The sequence below is a fragment of the Anabrus simplex genome, chromosome 7, assembly GCF_040414725.1.
Source record: "Anabrus simplex isolate iqAnaSimp1 chromosome 7, ASM4041472v1, whole genome shotgun sequence".
NCBI lineage: Eukaryota > Metazoa > Arthropoda > Insecta > Orthoptera > Tettigoniidae > Anabrus > Anabrus simplex.
The window spans coordinates 119,881,882-119,898,422 of NC_090271.1; the positions used below are offsets into that span (position 1 = coordinate 119,881,882).

Below are 16,541 nucleotides of genomic sequence, written 5' to 3' on the forward strand. Positions count from 1 at the left end.
CACTGCTCTTGAGGCAGTAGAGGTGGGATCCCTCGCTGATTCCGAGGGAAAAGGCTACCCTTTAGGGTAAACATACTAATAATAATAATAATAATAATAATAATAATAATAATAATAATAATAATAATAATCCAATGACCACGCCTACCGTGAGCAGGCATTTGGATTTGACGCCACTAAGGTTGCCTGTCCGTCAATTTCGACGTTCTGTTTTACTCTACCTCATGTCCGGCTCGTTGGCTGAATGGTCAGCGTACTGGCCTTCGGTTCAGAGGGTCCCGGGTTCGATTCCCGGCCGGGTCGTGGATTTTAACCTTAATTGGTTAATTCCAATTGCTCGGGGGCTGGGTGTGTGTGGCGTATTCAACATTAGAAATCATCCTAGGTAGGGCCCTCATCTTCATCTTTACATACATGCAGGTCGCCTAATAGGCAGTCTACTAGAAAAAGACCTGCACCAGGCCTCTCCGGAGGCCATACGCCATTATATTATACTCTACCTCATGGCAGAGTAAACGAATTTTCTTTGGTTATGACTGAGTTTAAATTAATTTTGTCGGATAAACACCAAATGTGTCACCAGAGACACAGGCCGACATCGTACGACATGGAGTGTCGAATGAACTTTTCTTCGCCCTTCCAAAATCTGACTACCACTGCCGGGTTTGAACTCGTGATTTTTGGATCTGGAGGCCAACAGTCTACGACTGATTCACATGAGGAATAATTCTAAAAAGAATAATAATAATAAGAAGAAGAAGAATGTCATTAGTTTTATATCCCACTAACAATGTCTATGCCGGGATAAGAGCGCTGGCATTCTGAGCTCAATTTGGTGGATGCGATCCCTGCTCAGTCCGGTGGTATTTGAAGGTGCTCAAATACGCTAGTCTCGTGTCGGTATATTTACTGGTGTGAAAAATAACACCTGCGAGACAAAATTCCGGTACCTTGACATCTCCTGAAGTCCTAAAAGTAGTTAGTGCGGCACAAAAGCAGTACCATAATCATTAACAAATTCTATGTTTTTCGGGGACACTGGTATACCAGAATTGTGTTCCATAAGAGATATTTTACGTGCATGTAATTCTACTAACACAAGGCTGACGTCTGAGCCACTCATACCGGCTCTAATTTCAGCATTGGACTAGTAGACACTTCTTTGTAAGTGGAGCGTACCCTTTTTCACTAGACCTTCAATATTTCTGTTGCTAGAACTGCGGTGAATAAAAAATATCAATACCATCTGCATCCGTCTCCTTGACTGAATGGTCAGCGTTGCAGCCTTCGATTCAGAGGGTCCCAGATTCGATTCCCCGCCGGTTTGTAATCGTGTCTAGTTAATTCCTCAGGCTCGCGGACTGAGTGTTTCTGTTGCACCATTATACTCTTCTTCACATACACACAACAGTATCAACCAAAACAGAAACACAACCGTTTATACATCCCTCCACATAAGGTTGGCGTCTGTGCGTCTATGTGTGCGTGTGCGAACCTACCAGAGTGTGGGAAAGTGGCAGCACTAGCAGCAGCACCAGACTAAGAAGAAGAAGAAGAAGAAGAAGAAGAAGAAGACTAATACCATATGCATTTGAACGCAAGAATTAGTTGTGCGTTTTTCAAATTGTGTGAAGCGTCTGAATTTTCTTTGATGTGTCCATAGCTTTGTCAGAATCGATTAACGCACCTTCTTAATAGTGAGAGATTCGGGTTCGTCTCTCGAAGATAGTCACATTTATAGCTCCAAGATAATACTGTCCACCTCTGTGGGGTAGTGATTAGTGTGATTAGCTGCCACCCACGAAGGCCCAAGTTCGACTCCCGGCTCTGCCGCGAAATTTGAAAAGTGGTTCGAGGACTGGAACGGTGTCCACTCAGCATCGGGAGGTAAAATGAGTAGAGGGAGTTCGGTCCCTACCTCAGCCATCCTTGAAGTGGTTTTCAGTGGTTTCCCACTTCTCCTCCAGTCAAATTCCGGGATGGTACCTAATTTATGGCTCCTCCTTGTCTAACCCTTCCCTGTTCAGCATAGCAGGGGAGGCCGCCTGGGCGGTGTACTGGTCTTTCTCCCCTGTTGTATCCCCAACCTAAAGTCTCACGCCCCAGGACACTGTCCTTGAGGCGGCAGAGGTGAGATCCCTCGCTGAGTCCGAAATAAAAACCAACCCTGGACGGTAAACGGATTAAGAAAGAAAGAAAGGTGATAATACATAAAATTCTGACAATCGAACTATCCTTGGTGGATACGTCATGAAGATCTTGTAGACGGTGGCGTTATCGACGGAGCAATGTAAGGTACAGAACAAGACCTAAGAATTGACGTGTCTTGTAAACAAGTTACGGCGGTAGTGCCAAGGATGACGCATCCGGCAGTGTCCACGGCAGCTCCGGGTCCCCACCAAGGTTAGCGCTTTCACCTCTGACCCACCCCCTAGTGGCTGGAAGGTCATCAACCGGCATGGCGCGGCCGTCCTCGGGAGCTATAAAGGGCAGAGCAAGCGGCGGGCCCCGGCTAGTTTGAGACCAGCACGGCCTGCAGACACGCGGTCCGCGCCAGCCAACACCATGAGACCACGTTCTCTCTATTCAGCGCCACTAATACTATCTCAGTAATATTTATGTTTACCTCTCAGAAAATCTTCCTCAGTGCTACTCGGCGTGTGTGTACCATGAACTGAACGAAGAAGTGGGTGAATGTGTGACAGTTCCGTAAAGCCAGCGTTCTCTTCAGACATGCTCTCAGTGATCTCTGTGATAGTGATGGGTAAGTACCATTTAACGTGCTAATTAAGTATCATCAGCTATTAACCTGGGTGTCGACGGTTTGAGTCCTGGTGACTTATGGTGAGATTTTCTATCGGACCATCACATGGTGACAGGAAGGTCATCCGAACTTAAACCCCCACGGAAGTTCTATACTGAGCCTGGGGTGTCCTGCCTACTTGGCATGGGAATATGAGAAGGTGGCATTCAAGAGAAAATAAGTAAAAAGAATGTGTGTGTGTGTGTGTATGTGTTTCTAGTATTTATATTATTCCGTCATCGATGAGATTAGCTCTCCTGGTGGTCTGATACCATGATTAGCCAGTTCAAGTTCTAGAGGTGGAAAAAATGTCAGTATCAGGATGTTCATTTACAGAGTAGGAGAGGTAGTGGTATACAATTCCTAATCTCTAGACTGCGTGAAAAAAGCCTGGATTTAATTCCAAAATTCTCTGCTGTGTTCCTACAATCTGAGCAGACACCTTGATGATAATCGACAGGAACAGGCTATGTACCGGCACGAGTTTCACCCTCTCCCTATCTCATTATCGTCATCATCTCAGACTCAAACGCGCAGGTTGCCCATGGGTGTCAAATAGAAAGACCTCCACCAGGCGAGCCGAACATATCTTCGGACACTCCCGGCACTAAAATCCATACACCAAATAAAATAAAATAAAATAAATCGAGGAGATTTATTGTGGTGTAGGTACTTCGTGAGAACACGACTGCTGGGAAGATATTGTAATTGCTTAAATGCCAATATTATCTAGTGATGATATTTTGTCATTGACAGATTTCGCCAGGTTTCCTTCTATCGTGGCGTATCTTGGTGGGATGATCTGAATGTAAATAACATAATCATAAAATTGTGTGCGTTTTTTTTTCTAATCATATTATTCTGTCATCGGCAACACTTCACCACGTTTCCTTTTATCGGGGTATGTTTTGGTGAGTGGACCTGAAAGAAAAGAAAATTATTTTTAAAATGTGCTCGTTTTATCTAATAATAGTATACTGTAGTCTACAAAAGTTCATCGGGTTCCTTTTATTGCGATTTATCGAAGTGAGAGGATCTGAATACAAAGAGAATATTTTTAAAAGTATATTATGAAAGCAAAGAGAATATGTTTTTAAATAATTATAAAATCAAAGAAAATTGTGTTTAAATACGCACATGTTTTCCCATTACATTCCATTGATGATGTTATTCTGTCATCGACAAGACTTCACCGAGGTTATTTTTAGTGTACGCACTTTGAGGAGATCTGAACGTAAAGAAAATAATTTTTAAAATATGCACCTTTTCATTTTATTGTTTTAATGATATTATTCTGTCATTGACAGTAGTTCACCCGTTTCCTTTATCGCAGATGTACGTAATTTGAGAAGGCCTGAAGGTAAATAATTGCCATTACTCGTATTTCTACAGACATTAAAACTGGTATATTAACACATGGTATTGGGCATTAGTAAGTATTTGGCATAGGCTATACTTCCTGAGACATTCGTAACCTTCAAATGAAGCCAATGTAGCAATGTTAGATCAAAACGCATACGATATGTATTCATTGCCTTTCCAGTACTAATGAAATAATAATAATCATAATCATAATCATAATAATGGTATGGCCTCAGCTACCGTGTGCAGGCATTTCAATTTGACACCATTTGGCTGTCTGCTCGTCAATTTCAACGTTTCATTTTACTCTAGGTCCCCACTAGATGGCAGACCGAGTAAACGGAAACTCTCTTGGGCGTCTATGGCTGAGATTTAATTAATTTTGTCCGGTAAACACCAAATGTATCACCAGAGATCTTTTACATGCCGACATCGTACGACATGGAGTGTCGAATGGACTTCTTTCCGCCCTTCAAAAATCTGACTACCTCTGACGGGTTTAAACCCGCTATCTTGGGATCCAGAGGTCGACACTCTACCATTGGTCCACAGAGGCAGCCATAATAATAATAATAATAATAATAATAATAATAATAATAATAATAATAATAATAATAATAATAATAATAATCACACAGATGAACTATTGGAGAATCTGCCGTAGGAATAAAATAAGATAGAAAACGAATCTATAACAGAAGAGAGAGAGAGAGAGAGAGAGGAATCCAGATGGATATTGTATACACTCCAGAAGCCAAGACCAGGCCACGTGGTCTAGGGATACCAAACCTCCCCTGTTCCCCAGATGCCACGGGTTCTATTCCCGGCTGTCAAGGATTTTTACCTGGATATGAGGGCTGGTCCGAACTCCTTTCAGTGTATGTGAAAATAACTGAGGATTTACATGATGATACGATAGCGGTGCCAGTCTAGAAAACCATGAATAACAACTGAGAGAATTTGTCGTGCTAACCACGTAATTTGCAGGCCTTCAGGCTGAGCAGCAGTCGTTTGGCAGGCCGGGGTCTTTCATAGTTATAGCGTCAAACTTTTCTTTTTTGGAGAAGCCAAGCGATTATGCTGCTACGGACAATTCCGTAGTATGCTAGAACGCAAATGGTCAATTCGCAATTGGAACTGGACCCAGAGAAAGGAAAAATGAAATGAAGACCTAAGCGGTGGTGGAAGAACAAAGTAAATACAGTAATGAGGAGTAGATGTATTTAAGTGTCAAAATTAGCAGATATAATAGGTGGCAACTAGGATGCGAGAAACGGTAAAAGCAAAGTCATCTCCTTACAGGCCATGAAGGCCCTTGGAGGGGTGGAAGGTAAAGGCTTTCCACTATCCGTAACCTCGGCACTTGATGGGGTAGAGTGGTTAGTTCTATGTCCGGCTACCTTTGACCCCAGGAATTAACCTGGCACTCATTGTTGGTGCAGGCTGAGTGAACCTCAGGGCCATGTGCAGCTCCGGAAGTAGAAAGCTCGTTTCTTAAATTTTTCGACTTCCCGACGGGGAAGCGAACCCACGTCCTTCCGTGTGAACCGAACACACCTTTTCCGCCTCGGCCAGGCAAACCGTGACTGCTGTAAAAGGACTCTCTCGGGTGTAGTAATCAAATTTTAATCGTATACTAACAGTGTCAGCGTTGCAGTTATTTTGATTTGACGTCTCTCAAGCTGCTTGCGTGTCAATTTGGACGTCCGATTTTACTCTATCAGGTGTCAGAGGAGCCGGAACTGTCTTGCGCTAAACTTTAATTAATTTTGTCGGGTAAACACAAGATTTGTCAGCAAAGATTTTTTACACATCCATATCATACGGCATGGAGTTCCTAAAGGACTCTTTCCCGCCCTTTAAAATTCCTACAAGATTGCAACAATGGTGGTGGTAAGGAGACCGAGGACTGGAAGAGGCATAATAAATTTAAACAATGAGACCCTGCAAATAGTTGACCCATTCAAGTACCCGTACTTGTGATGTGTAGTGTCACATGATGGGACTATAACCTGAATTTAGAGCAGTAGCGGACTACAACACCCAGGGAGAAAAGCAGAATCCAGATAATAAATCTCGGAGAGACGAAGAACAGCATAAAGAACACAGAGATACTGGGAAGGCTGGGGATAGAGAAGTTACAAAACATTATAGGGACCAGTAGAACGATGTGGTTTGGCTACGTTAGCGGGATGGAAATAATAACAACGGAAGTTGACTGAAACAAGACCGATGAGGAAACAAGGGAAAAGGTGGATAACTAAGGGATGTGGACTGGCCCAGAATGTTCTCTGAAAAATGGTGGAGAACAGACATAGATGATAGTCACTGAACCGAGCTCGATAGCTGCAGTCGCTTAAGTGCGGCCAGTATCCAGTATTCGGGAGATAGTAGGTTCGAACCCCACTGTCGGCAGCCCTGAAAATGGTTTTCCGTGGTTTCCCATTTTCACACCAGGCAAATGCTGGGGCTGTACCTTAATGAAGGCCACGGTCGCTTCCTTCCCACACCTAGCCCTTTCCCGTCCCATCGTCGCCATAAGACCTATCTGTGTCGGTGCGACGTAAAGCAACTAGCAAAAAAGATAGTCACTGATCCATTAACCCACCCGGAGAGGGATTCGGATGAAGAAGGAAAAGAAATAAAGAAGAAAAATTCTACCGTGTTTGAATCCTCATTCTATAATAATAATAATAATAATAATAATAGCAGTGGTAACTGTAATTTGTGAAAAAGGCAGTAAGTGAGTAAACGAAACTTTTCTGCAACGCTCTGTTTACAGAACGGCTTCATTTTGCAGGAGTGAAGACAGGGTCTTCTTCACAGCATTAAAGGCCCCGAGCAAAGAAATGCATTGGGTCACTTAGAGGAACAAAATATCATTAACACGTAATAAATCACATAAATCACTACTTCTTTTCCTCACTTCTTCGAAACCGTCACCACACACATATAACTGTTGTCCCCAGACGTTAATTGCATTACAATATTCCATTTTCACAATATTGTAAGCAATATAAAACTGGGAAATATCAATTTTGAGGCGAGTGATCGGAAAATTAATGTTAAATTCTGTTGGTTTTTTTTTTCTTTTTTTTTTTTTGCTAGTTGCTTTACGTCGCACCGACACAGATAGGTCTTATGGCGACGATGGGACAGGAAAGGGCTAGGAGTGGGAAGAAAGCGGCCGTGGCCTTAATTAATCTACAGCCCCAGCATTTGCCTGATGTGAAAATGGGAAACCACGGAAAACCATTTTCAGGGCTGCCGACAGTGGGGTTCGAACCTACTATCTCCCGAATACTGGATACTGGAAATTCTGGTTTGTGCTTTGATTTTTCATTGGATCCCTATGCTTTTGGGGCCCCCGGATAACTTCTCATAGTGCCCATACGTCAAAATAGCCCGTAGTGAAGGTATACCTTATTCATAAACTGGAGGTAAAAAATATAAGAGTAGCGAAAATGATAGCTTGTAATATACAAACTGGTGGTAACAATGGCAGAAGGGCGCTCGCAATAAAGAGAGAATGGCAAAATGGATGAAGCTGTGTGTGTAAAGGCATATGGAGCCGCTCAGTTCATTCACGGATTCTTCTAAACCGATTTTCATGTACATACACAAATGCATCTTCATTGTGTACTGTTATACTTTTCAGCATTCAATCTGCAAGTATCTATGAATGAACCAAGTGCCCTCATAACCCTATATTTACATTAAGTGTACCGTGGTTTCGCCCTGCTCAACGCCTCCCCTTAAAATTGTATTTAGCTGTGTTTTAGACCACCCGATTGCTCTTTTGCCTGACCTACTGTATGTAACTGACTTCCTTGTGTTCCTCAACTTAAATTATGATTATTATTATTATTATTATTATTATTATTATTATTATTATTATTATTATTATTATTATTATTATTATTATTATTATTATTATTATGATTACCGTATGTAATATTTTTTCCGAGTCTGACTTCTTGGCTGAATGGTCAGCGTCACAGATTTCATTTCAGAGGGTTTAGGGATTGATTCTCGAACGTGTGGACCTTTTAGCAGCATCTGGCTCGGGGACTGGATGTTTGCCTGACTTTTTTTGCTACTTGTTTAACGTCACATTAACACATCGAAGTATTTTGGCGACGGAAGGATGGGAAAGGACTGGGAAGGTAGCAGTCGTGGCGACCCTAACCGCACGGCCAACTCGCTCGGTGTTTGCCTCTATACATCTGTTCATATCCCCATAACATAATATCATACTGCCAACTACCACAGAAACATGCAATAGTACATCCATCCTTCCCAAGAGGGCTGGAATTGGGAAGGGCATCCAACTATAAAACAGGGACAAGACTATCCGCGAACCGATCGGGATGTGGGAAGAGAGGTGAAAGAGCAACGAGAATCTATCTTCTGAGATTATGAGGAAGAGTGTTGCAATTGAAAGTTTACGCAGACAAGCCTCTAGAGTTAGACCATGATGTTGTTCCCTTATATCAAGCAACAACAAAGGCATTCTTCTTCTTCTCCATCTTCTTCATCTGTTTACCCTCCAGGGTTGGTTTTTCCCTCGGACTCGGTGAGGGATCCCACCTCTAACCCCTCAAGGGCAGTGTCCTGGAGCTTCAGACTCTGGATCGGAGGATACACCTGGGAGAATGATCAGTACCTCGCCCAGTGGCCTCACCTGCTATGCTGAACAGGGGCCTTGTGGGGAATGGGAAGATTGGAAGCGATAGGCAAAGAAGAGAGAAAGAAGAGGCCATGGCCTCAAGTTAGGTACCATCCCGACATTTTCCTGGAGGATATGTGGGAAACCATGGAAAACGACTTCCAGGATGGCTGAAGTGAGAATCGAACCCACCTCTACTCAGTTGACTTCCCGAGGCTGAGTGGACCCCGTTCCAGCCCTCGTACCACTTTCCAAATTTCGTGGCAGAGCCGGGAATCGAAGCCGGACCTCCGGGGGTGGCAGCCAATCACACTAACCACTACACCACAGAGGCGGACCAACGACATCCTTACTGACTACTATTCGTTTTTCGGTGTGTCGAAGTTTTGTCTCATTAGCCACGGGGCGTATAACTGTACATGAAGTCCAGTGCACAAGGACATAACTTTCTATTTCAGCTAAACTTACATTGACGACAGGGATTCGCACTGCAGCCAACAAAATGACGACGGGACTCCTGTCATGGTTGAATTGCTGTAGTGCAATATCATTCGAGGATTGAGGAGGGGTGCATGATAGACAAACGATATTATTATTGGATTCTCACGAATATAATGCCTTGTAGCCTCCGAAGAGACCTGGTGCAGGTCTTTCGAGTTGACGCCGTATAGGTGACCTGCACGTCTGTGAGGATGGGGCCCTTTATGATAAATTCTAATGATGAAGACGGCACACACACCCAACCCCCGAGACATCGGAATTAACCAATGAACCAATTGACCTCCCGAGGCTGAGTGGACCCCGTTCCAGCCCTCGTACCACTTTTCAAATTTCGTGGAAGAGCCGGGAATCGAACCCGGACCTCCGGGGGTGGCAGCTAATCACACTAACCACTACACCACAGAGGCGGACTTGAACTTCATCACAAAATAAAATATATATTTTTATTTATTTAATGAGTTTACTGTCCAACGTTGGTTTCTCCTTCGGACTCAGCGAAGGATCCCACCTCTGCCGCCTCAAGGACAGTGTCCTGGAGCGTGAGACATTTGGTCGGGTATACAACTTGGTAGGAAGACCAATACCTCACCTAAGCAGCCTCACCTGCTATACTGAACAGGGGTCTTGTGGAGGGATGACAAGATTGGAAGGGATATGAAAGGAAGAGGGAAGGAAGCGGCCGTGGCCTTAAGATAGGTACCGTCCCGGCATTCGTCTGGGTAAGAAATGGGAAACCACGGAAAACCACCGCGAGGATGGCTTAGATGGGAATCAAACCCCCTCTCAGTTGACCTCCCGAGGCTGAGTGAACCCCGTTCCAGTCCTCGTACCACTTTCCAAATATCGTAGCAGAGCAGGGAATCGAACCCGGGCCTCTGAGTGTGGCAGCTAAACACACTAAGCACTACGCCACAGAGGCGACCATCAGAGTTGCATAATGAAGAATTATGGCTTGGCCATTTACTTGTAACCTGTAAAAATATCAGTCCACAACGCCAAGTATATTCCGAGCGAACGAACACTTTGCAAGTTCTGTTTTGGCGTGGTCAAGTTTGGGACTTCAGGATCCCTTCAAATGAAAAGTCATGTTCTTGGACTCTGATTCCATATACAAGACTGCAAGTCCCGTGGCTATGGTCATGATGTCAATAGTCTCACAAAGCTGCAAGCTTGTTTTTAATATCATTCGAGTGTCAAAGTAAACACGGAGGAGGTGTCACTTGCGAATCCACTTACATACCTTGCCATATCCCACCATCACATTGTTTCTCACCGTTCTGTTCACAGAAGCATACAAGGCCGTGATATGATCATGGCTGCTTGAGATTATCCACCTCCGACATACAGTACACAGATACTGGCAGCTTGCGAATATGAAATGAGACAATCCGAAGTGCCCGAACGTATGCTGGTCTGTATTGCTTTTGTCATTGGTTTTAACGCGTCCTCATATTATTATTATTATTATTATTATTATTATTATTATTATTATTATTATTATTATTATTATTTAATCTCTTTATCCTCCAGGATAGGTTTTTCGCCCGTACTCTGCACCACCTCAAGGGCGGTGTCCTAGAGCGTGTGACATTCGGTCGGGGATACAACTGGGCAGGGAGACCAGTACCTCGCACAGGCGGCCTCACCTGCTATGCTGAACAGGGGCCTTGTGAGGGATAGGAAGATTTGGAATGGATGAGGAAAGAAGAGGGAAGGAAGCGGCCGTGGCCATAAATTAGGTACCATCTCGACATTTGCGTGAAGAAGAAGTTGGAAACCACGGAAAACAACTTCGAGGATGGCTGAAACTGGAATCGAATCTCCCTTTGTTCAGTTGACAACCCGAGGCCGAGTTGACCCCGTTCCAGTCCTCAACTTTTCAAATTTCGTGGCGCAACCGGGGTAAAAGCTAATCATACTAATCACTACACCGCAGAGGCCGACATCCTCATATTTAGAATAAGAATGTTCCAACAGTCCGCCTCTGTGGCGTAGTGGTTAGCGTGATTAGCTGCCACCCCCGGAGGTCCGGGTTCGATTCCCGGCTCTGCCACGAAATTTGAAAAGTGGTACGAGGGCTGGAACGGGGTCCACTCAGCCTCGGGAGGTCAACTGAGTAGAGGTGGGTTCGATTCCCACCTCAGCCATCCTCGAAGTGGTTTTCCGTGATTTCCCACTTCACCTCCAGGCGAATGCCGGGATGGTACCTAACATAAGGCTACGGCCGCTTCCTTCCCTCTTCCTTGTCTATCCGTTCCAGTCTTCCCATCCCCCTACAAGGCCCCTGTTCACCATAGCAGGTGAGGCCGCCTGGGCGAGGTACTGGTCATACTCCCCAGTTGTATCCCCCGACCAAGAGTCTGAAGCTCCAGGACACTGCCCTTGAGGCGGTAGAGGTGGGATCCCTCGCTGAGTCCGAGGGAAAAGCCGAACCTGGAGGGTAAACAGATGATGATGATGATGATGATGATGATGATGATGATGTTCCAACAAATGACAATTATAATTTTAATACTGCTCTTCCTCTGCAGCTCTCAATCTGTCGAATGGCATATTTGCATGATCGATATGCTATAGAAAAGCACAGCCGTCTCCGTACAGTCCATGAAGTCTCTTGGAGGAGTGGATGGTAAACCTCGGCACAGAGTAAGTTGGCTACGCGGTTTCGGTCACGTACTTTGCATTCGGGAAATCATGGATTCGAATTCCACTGTTGGCAGCCCTGAGTAAGGTTTACCATGGTTTCCCATTTTCACACCAGGCAAATGCTGAGGGCGACGAGACGCTTCAATGGGATATTCTTGGAGAACGACCGATTGTGTACCACGTGTAAGCCCTGCGGTGCCTCTTCCCAGTTTTGTTTATTTTATTGCCATTTTTCAGTATTAGGTAGTTTTTTAATCTTTTTGGGGACATATTCGGTTACTTCCTGCTTGCTTTTGAAGGCAATTTTCGCATTTAGCCATTATTTGTTGGGCATTTTAAGTCATTTTTACAAGCTGTCCTCCAGGAGTTCCACTGAAACAATGAAAGAAAATATTTATGCAGATGAGAATTATATGGAGAGTGATAGCTGAATGACATCACCACTGCCTTCTCATCTAGGTGGCCGTGGTTTGAATCCTGGCCAATTCAAGTGGAACTTTCGAAGTGCAATTTCACGTCCCTGTGATTCGGATTACACGTTAAACATAGGGTCCCCCGTGGCTGTGACATATCAACAAACACTGCAATGTGATTTAAAATATTGCACCGAGCTCGATAGCTGCAGTCGCTTAAGTGCGGCCAGTATCCAGTAATCGGGAGATAGTGGGTTCGAGCCCCACTGTCGGCAGCCCTGAAGATGGTTTTCCGTGGTTTCCCATTTTCACACCAGGCAAATGCCGGGGCTGTACCTTAATTAAGGCCACGGCCGCTTCCTTCCAATTCCTAGCCCTTTCCTATCCCATCGTCGCCGTAAGACATATCTGTGTCGGTGCGACGTAAAGCAAATAGCAAATTTAAAAAAAAATATTGCACATGTTCTTGACTCCTGCCAGTATGTAGATCTCCCGACGAATACAAAGCATCATATGATCAGATTCCATCAGGCCTGACCTTCAAAAATTTCGAGGTCAACGAGGAAGGTGGTGATGGTGAATATTGTTTCAAGAGGAAGTACAACTGGACAACCATCCCCCATTAACACTAATCAGGGAGAAAAAGCGGAAGGGGTCCGACACTTCGAAAATGAAGATATCGGCCAAAGAAAGAGAAGGGCCACGAGGAGCGTGAAAATGAAAGACTACCGGGCGAGTTGGCCGTGCGCGTAGAGGCGCGCGGCTGTGAGCTTGCATCCGGGAGATAGTAGGTTCGAATCCCACTATCGGCAGCCCTGAAAATGGTTTTCCGTGGTTTCCCATTTTCACACCAGGCAAATGCTGGGGCTGTACCTTAATTAAGGCCACGGCCGCTTCCTTCCAATTCCTAGGCCTTTCCTATCCCATCGTCGCCATAAGACCTATTTGTGTCGGTGCGACGTAAAGCCCCTAGCAAAAAAAATGAAAGACTGCCGAGAACTCGGTACCTAATACCGTTGGGATCGGAAAAGAACAAGATTTGACCCAGGGAGGTCGGAAAGGATAGATGAAAATGAGGAGCCGGGCATAAGTAAGTGGAAGCATTCCCAGGGCTCAGCTAAGGGCCCCGTGATCGCTAATCCACATTCCCAAGTTCAGAGCCCCTCGGGCCCCTTTTAGTTGCCTCTTACGACAGACACGGGCTACCGTGGGTGTTATTCTACCGCCTCCACCCACAGGGGGTCAACGAAGAAGTCAACTGCGTTGCAACCAATGAAGGTACACGTAGAGTTGACATCCTATCAAACGATAAGGAAACGAGATCAGGATTCATTATTGATCCCGCAGTTCGATTTGAAACTGACAATGATAAGCCATTGCTTGGCCCCGGTCTAGGGATAGTGAGCCTGCCTCTCACTCCCCTGTAATACGAATCATGTACTTTAACTAAGATATTTCTTGTATGGCATGCTTTGTCCTAATGACAACACATAAATCGGGAGTAATTAAATCAAAATCTACATTTGATGTACAGTAGTGTAGTGGTTTGTGTGATAACTGTCACCCCGGAGGCCGGGGTTCGATTTCCAGCTCTGTCACGAAATTTGAAAAGTGGTACGAGGGCTGGAACGGGGTCCACTCAGCCTCAGGAGGTCAACTGAAAATAGGGGGTTCGATTCCCACATCAATCAACCTCGAAGTTGATTTTTTGGGGTTTCCCGCTTCTTCTCCAGGCAAATACCGGGACGATTCTTACCTTAAACCCACGGCTGTTTCCTTCTCTCTTCCTTGCTTATCCCTTCAAAACTTCTCATTCCCCACAAGGCCTTGTTGAGCATAACAGGTGAGGCCGCCTGGTCCTCCTCCCCAGTTGTATCCTCGACCAAGTCCGTGGGAAAAGCCAACCCTGGACGATAAATGGATAAAATAAAAATAAAATAAACGTTAAAACAGTGTTCCTGTATGTATGTTTAGTCATCAGCCCGAAGGCTGGTTGGATCCTCAACAGTTCCACCATGAGCTGTCATAGATGGCCTAGGCATCACTGAAGAGGCGTACTAGGGAAATGAGGAGTGAGGTAGTTTCCCGTTGCTTTCCTCACTGAGCCAGAAGTTGCTATTACATATCAGTCTGCCAAGCCCAATGAAATGCATGCACCAACCGACCCTATGAGCAACAGTTTCACACCATTCATAGCAGGGACTGGCTGCGTAAGGAATGGCATTACTAGCATCGCTCATACCTTAGTCACTTTCATACTGTCAAAGCCAAGGATAAGACAGAGACAGATCAATGAAAGCAACAAAATTGCTCTAGCCCATACCAGAAGACTTAGTGCACTGTAAACACTAGGTCCCGCCAGCAAAGGCATATTATTAGGTAATGTGTTCAATAATTCTGGATTGTTCGGTCATTGTATTGGTTATTTTCAAGATAATGTTAAAAAATATAAATCCATACCCTGCAGAAATTCATCAAATTTATATATTCCCAACGGAAGATCAAACATCAGTTCCCAGTCTACAGCAAAGAGGTTATAAGAGAAGTATTCACACACATTTCGTAGATTAGGATAATGACCTCCATAAAAACAACAATAATAACACAATATATCCTAGAAAACAGTTGCCGAGCCTTGCGAATCAAGCACACTCCATCATAGTCATTGACGATTTACCACGCTTTCTGCATTAATCGTTGGCATTATGTCATCACACAGCGAGTACACGGAACTTGGTTTTGTATGTGGAATCCGAACCGCGATGGAATGATCAATGGATGATGTCACGGTACGAGTGAAACAACAATCATAACCAACCCGGATTTCATGTTGGCACCCGACTATCAACTCAACACAGCTAAGGACGGTAGCACTTCAAAGTGCTCTCACTATCAGAATCCGTTACAACACCACTGCATATATGGTTTAAAATATGATTCACGACGTAATTGCTTATTTTATTCATGTCGGCCGCCACTTTCTCGTAAAGAAGAATTAGGGAACACTTTCTTCCTTTTCTTATTATTTTCCTTCTACCGCTTTTCCCACACTTTGGTGGGATCACGGGTGCGAACTGTGTCGATGCAGCATGAAGAAACTAGGCGCAAAACTCACAGGTCTAAACGCGCCTTAAATCTGTTGGAAGCAGTGTCACAATTAGACAAGAAATTAAAAAAAAAAAAAGATACACCATGCAGACTCCTCAAAAATCGTAGTAAAAACAAAGCAAAGTCACCTCCGTACAGGCCGTGAAGGCCCTTGGAGGAGTGGAAGGTAAAGGCTTCCACAATTGTTAACCTCGGTAAGTGATGGGGTAGAGTGGTTAGCTCTAGGCCCAGCCGCCTTTGCCCCCAGGAATTAACCTGGAACTCATTTTTGGTGTAGGCTGAGTGAACCTCAGGCCCATATGCACCTCCGGAAGTGTAAAACTCGTTTCTTATATTTTACGATTTCCTTACGGGGATTCGACCCCACATCCTTACGGGAGAACCGAGCACGCCTTTACCACCTCGGCCAGGCAGCCCCCCAAATCATAATAATAATAATAATAATAATAATAATAATAATAATAATAATAATAATAATAATAATACGAAGAAGAAGAAGAAGAATCTTATTTGCTTTATGTCCCACTAACTACTTTTACGGTTTTTAGAAACGCTGAGGTGCCGGAATTTAGTCCCGCAGGAGTTCTTTTACTTGCCAGTAAATCTACCGAAACGAGGCTGACATATTTGAACACCTTCAAATACCAGCGCACTGGGTCAGATCGAATCTGCCAAGTTGGGGTCAGAAAGCCAGCGCCTCAACAGTCTGAGCCACTCAACCCGGCCTCAGAAATCGTACAAATGGGCTAAATCCATACAAAGTGCTAACATGAGATAACTAGAAAAGAGCCAGGAAGAAGACCGAGCGAGTTGGCCGTGCAGTTAGCGTCTCGTAGCTGTGAGCTTGCATTCGGGAGATGGTGGGTTCGAATACCACCGTTGGCAGCCCTGAAGATGGTTTCCGTGGTTTCCCATTTTCACACCAAGTAAATGTTGGGGGTGTACCTTAATTAATGCCATTACCGCTTCCTTGCCACTCCTAACCCTTTCCCATTTTCGTGTCGCCCAAATCCTTCCATGTGTCAGTGCGACGTTAAAC

At 44.6% G+C, this 16,541-nt stretch overlaps 1 protein-coding gene across 1 annotated transcript in view; it reads left to right on the forward strand.

Annotated features, from left to right (window-relative positions):
- The first annotated feature begins 2,532 nt into the window (after positions 1 to 2,532).
- LOC136876956 (neurogenic locus notch homolog protein 1) overlaps positions 2,533 to 16,541 on the forward strand; it is a 144,838-nt gene continuing 130,829 nt past the window's right edge. The window contains exon 1 of the mRNA XM_067150726.2: positions 2,533 to 2,764. Coding sequence (XP_067006827.2) covers positions 2,695 to 2,764 — 70 coding nt within the window. The 5' untranslated portion in view covers positions 2,533 to 2,694. The remainder of the gene's footprint in view (positions 2,765 to 16,541) is intronic.